Source organism: Bactrocera latifrons, unplaced genomic scaffold (genome assembly GCF_001853355.1).
Source record: "Bactrocera latifrons isolate USDA-ARS-PBARC rearing strain unplaced genomic scaffold, ASM185335v1 scaffold_956, whole genome shotgun sequence".
In the NCBI taxonomy this organism is placed as follows: domain Eukaryota; kingdom Metazoa; phylum Arthropoda; class Insecta; order Diptera; family Tephritidae; genus Bactrocera; species Bactrocera latifrons.
This window is the reverse complement of record NW_017537663.1, coordinates 54695-59801: the sequence shown is the minus strand read 5'-3', so window position 1 is coordinate 59801 and position 5107 is coordinate 54695. Positions and strand designations below refer to the sequence as shown.

At 34.5% G+C, this 5107-nt stretch overlaps 1 protein-coding gene across 1 annotated transcript in view; it reads left to right on the top strand.

Annotated features, from left to right (window-relative positions):
- The first annotated feature begins 14 nt into the window (after positions 1-14).
- The window catches only part of LOC108977793, a 6954-nt gene continuing 1861 nt past the window's right edge, over positions 15-5107 (top strand). The window contains exons 1-3 of the mRNA XM_018947703.1: positions 15-99; positions 157-284; positions 349-440. Coding sequence (XP_018803248.1) covers positions 47-99; positions 157-284; positions 349-440 — 273 coding nt within the window. The 5' untranslated portion in view covers positions 15-46. The remainder of the gene's footprint in view (positions 100-156; positions 285-348; positions 441-5107) is intronic.

Genomic DNA, 5107 nt, shown 5'->3' with positions numbered 1-5107 from the left:
GCCACAGCTTCGTGATGTAAAACGCAATTCCCACGTTTTCAAGGATATGGCTGCATATGAAATTCGTGTGAAAATACACAACTTGACAAATAAATACATGTAAGTTTATTTAATATGCATGTACATTTCATATAAAAGTTTTCAAAAAATTTACAGAGATGAGAGGATATCTATTGGTCCCTCTGGCGGCASCTCTTCGGCATGGGAATTCTACCCTAAAATAAATAGTATTATCGGGAGCTATAAAAGCGTCAATTTGGAAACATTGGTGGAGGAGAGCACAGGTTAGTAAAACAAAATAGAAATTTAAAAAGTTTGTATTTATTTTTATAAACTAATTTATTACAGTTCACGAAGTTGTAGACTGTGCATCAGCCCTTAACAGCTCTTCCATTACGCTGTATTCCCAGGAAGAATTGCCGTTTGTTGACGAGGAACCTGCAAGAAAAAGAAAAAAACATATTTCAAACAAAAATATTCAAAATGAATTTTTGGAGGAATCCCGACTTCAAATAAAAGAATTGCGGCGGAAATTGAAGCAATTAAAGAGGATGGCAGGGAGGCCCTTGAAATTGAAAGAAAAAGAAATGACATCCTCGAAAAATTCTTGCAAGCATTTAAGGAAAGCATGTAACAACATATCCTTGAAAACGTGAGATTTACGTTTTACACCACGAAGTATATGTATATCTAGTCCAGGAAAAGATTATTTTTATTATTATATATATACATATATATACATATTGAATGAATGAATTAGTATTGTTAATGTGKGATATATTAATATGAAAAATGAATTTACTGAAAAAATTAACTGATAAAATAAAACACATAAACTTACATAAAAATAGAGCTATAGATTTTCTGATGTTCTCTGCATTAGGGTCGACGGTTCCAGAAATGAATAACGGATCAGGTTGCTCTCGTGGGTGTGCGCTTTCGAAATTTGTTTGCATTTGCAACCATTTCATGTTTATGCTATCATTTATTTCATTTACAAAATTGTGCAAGACGCAAGAACATTTTATTATTAATATATCGTTTTTAATATCGTTGCCAATTCCTTTCCCTATCCTTCTAAACCTTGCCTTCAGGTGGCCAAAAGCGTTCTCCACAACCCTTCGAGATTTAGATAAGTGGTAATTGAAAATATTTTCGTGACCCTCAGCGACTTGGTTATAGGGATAGGGCTCCAAGAACGTCAATTGGGACATTAGTGTCACAAAGTTTTCGCATTCTCTTTAAGGAAAGGGTTCTGCAAAATTCTTTTCAAGTCGGATTTTTCAAATATTTGGRAATCATTACAAMGACCAGGCTCCAACATTAATGTACATAAACCTATATCTAAAAAAAAAATGTTTTAAGTATTTTCCAAAACATATATTTTGTTAACTTACCTGYAGTCTACGAGTTGAAATAGTCAAGAGCATCAGATGCGGAGGGCCTAATCTCAATATGACATCCATCTGAAATAAATTGTATTTGCATGTTATGGGTAAAATATTTCAAATTCATAAACTTACCTACTGTGCCTAGACATTGGGGAATCCAATTTTTCTAAATCCTTCAACGCACTCCGTAATTTTTTCTTGCGTAAGAAATGAGCTGGCTAAATATTTAGGCGATAGTATGTCCCACACCGCTCTGCAAAAGTYTTTAAGSATAAAACATACAGACGCTTTGGAAACCMCGAATAGTCTTCCAACTCTTCTGTACTCAGCAGAAGAACCAAGGGCATACAAAGCGATAGCTATTCTTTTTTCTAATGGAATACATTGCCTGTATGTAGTATCACGTTTGCCAATGTTTCTTAGCTCATTACATAMAATTTTGAATGATTCCCGACTCATTCTGAAGCTCTCCTTGTAGAATTGGTCACTATTGAAAGCAACGTCGAGCTCCTAAAAATTATCGTGCCTTTCCTACAAAACATCGTCAAGTGGGAATTTTATAAAATGATGTAATTGCTGACGTGTTTCCACAAACGTTTTGGCCTATTGTTAATTATTACAAAAAGCAATAAGGAATTTTGCATTTTTATCTCAGTTAATATTTTTCCCATTCTAAGTTGCCGTCTTTTCCGTATTTCTGACAACTTCTTATTACTGGCAGCAATCTGCATAATCAAGTATACAATCGCGTTGTTTTGTTTTTTTCCATATCTTTTATTTTTATTATTTTTTCTTTTTTAGTTCACGAGTAAAAATATTGATTCACGAAATTTTACAATTCACCAAGAAGAATCCAAATACAACAAATTTGACTGTTGATAATCTCATTTGCCTATGTAAACGGGTAGATTATTGAACAAGCTTATAACGAGATTAAGTTCATATGTAAACATACTATAACCCTCTTTTCTTAATTGTATGATTTGCATGGAGTGTATATAGGTGAGTTCTAATATACTTAATTTTAGCCATCAAAATTGTAGGGCAGTCAAAATTGGCTAAATTGTGACATAAGTTTGCATTAATTCCCAACAAGCTAGATTTTTGGGCAGGCCTTGGATCCGTCATTACAAATGACTTGACAAAAGTCTCCATCGTTCCCACTTGTGCGCTGTTTTTATTCGAGGTCAAAGGTCACAAATTTGCGTTTTTTGCGTATATCCCTGAAACAATGAGAGCTACCGAAAAATGCTTCAAACAAGAKTTTTTGATCGTAAAATTGTCTACAAAAAGAATCTCAGCACTTTTTCATCTACGGTGCACTGTTCTCGAATATGCATCATCGGGTTAACCATTGGAACAAAAAAAAACATTAGAAAAATATATAATTCTGAGTGAGTCATCGTCCGTCCGTAATTCTATTGGGCGGCCCGCCTGCGACTCTCCATTTTATGGGTCGAAGCCAGCGTATACCTGCTTTTTCCGAAGAACATAGCTTCAGTAAATGCARTCAGTTTTGAACGGGTTTTCGTAGTGAATAGACGTGTTTGTGAATTATATTCTGTTTTTTAACCATGCCATTACAAAATTTTGTTAAATTGTCTGGAGTCTGCTTTATTTGCAAGAAATAATTTTATTTTGTTTCAGAAATAATGTTTGTTCTGTGACAATGAAGCAGATAAAACGGCATAAATGAAAAAAGCTCAACATCTTCGACAAATAGTGTCTAAAGTTTCAACCCTTGACTTCAATAAAACCAGTTTGAAGAAGCTCAGACTCGTTCTAATGAGTTAGCAAGAGGTGTTGTTGGCCGCATGCAGTATGAATATGACTTAGTTGCCGCTGAGGCTAAGTACCACAGTGATTGTTACACTTCGTTTCTGAAAACCACTAGTGGAGGTAAAATCGGTGTCCTGAAATTGATTATATTACTTCAGCGATCAATTTTCAATACAAGAATTGAAAGGTATTTGCAAAGAACCATCGATCGATAACAGAGCAATTAAGTCAAAACTCAAGTTAAAGTATGGTAATAGAATCATTATAACTGAGAAATTTGGAAGTTCAACATTAAATTGCTTCATTGACAAACAGCATGACGTCCTCAGCAAAGCTTGCTATGTGAATAAAAAACAAAATGAAAAAGTAGAACGGTTACGAATACCTGAAGCAGCTGCAGCAATGGTTCGGGAAGATATTGTACAAATGTCAGMMACTGTATTGTGCCTGCTGTTCGRCCTAGGTGATTCAAATCGGTTGCAATTGGGTCTGTCAGTGTTTTTTCATCGACGGTTTGGATCAAAACGTCTTATTACATTTTTTTCTTCTTTTGGTTCGCGTGCATCGTATAATGAAACTATGATGTAGCAACAGCAGTTCTTCAACGTCCACCTTATATTCCACCATACTCCACATAAAGGGTATCATTCAAATTATAACTCCAAAAGCAGCAGTTATAAACAAGCGAAAAATTTTGCAGCAAAAACTCATGTACCCATAAAAGTCTATCAAAATGATGGTGCAGTTGGGTATAGTAAAATAGTTAGACAAAATTTCGATTATGAAAGTAGCACCGCAGTATCTTCACTGAAAAAAGTTGATATTTTGTGGTTGTATGGAAAATGGAAAGATATACTATTATCTGGTTATAACGGTTACATTTAACGAGTAATATCATGTGTTTTTCAAAGTCTGAAATTCTCTTTTTACCATTCATTCATCAACTAGCAAGTAATACTACGAATATGGTAGACATTGGTAAGCGAGCAAGGTAAACGGTGCAGCATGATTGTATCGCTTACAACACAGTAGAATTTAGCCGCATTGCTTCCTTTTATGCATTACCTGGTATCGAAGAATTCTACATAGAATTATCTTCGAAGCATTCATCAAAGAAAAATGTAAGCGACGAACCCTTATTTCGCTGKGTATCTACACAATTTTACTCTGTACTATCGAAGATCATAGTAAGACTTGGAGGGTTCCATTTACTCATATCTTTTTTGGAGCAATTGATGATATTAATTCGTTAGAAAAAATGTTGAATGGCTATGCTTATGCAAGAGCAGTTAGAGCACACACATTACTCCATCTCACTTTTTTTTCAAAATTATTTTATTTATTGGATCTGCTTTTTTTTAAAGCCTAACAATAAGTTATAAAATCTTAATTCTATTTAAAAGCTAGACAGGCTCAAGCAAGCGATTGAGCTGTTTTGGTGATACGTCGCTCTTTAATATGCAGGCATATCTCTTCTCTTAAGTCGTGTTTGATCGCAGGAATGCACCAGAGCATTAGCCAAAGGGTTTGGGTGATCTCGGAGTTTAGATATATATTTAAATCTTCTGTCTTCTACTTCTTTCTTTACCATAGGGGTACTAACATCTTAGGGATGTTTTCGTTACGCTTGTACCATGGTGAACATGTGATTGTTCTAAGCATTTTTGATTGAAACCTTTGTAATATATCAATATTAGTTGCACAAGTCGTACCCCACAGTTGAATGTCATACATCCAAATCGGCGTTATGACCGCATTATATAAAAGTACTTTGTTGTCTAGGCCAATTCGTTTTATAAGAAGTTACACCCACTTTCGGATTGACGAATATGGGTTGTTCACATAACTTTACTTTATTATTATATGAGAGTGATCAGAAGATAGATCAGTACAAGTATCAGCTGTTATGTGCGATTTATCTATATTTTTGATTACAG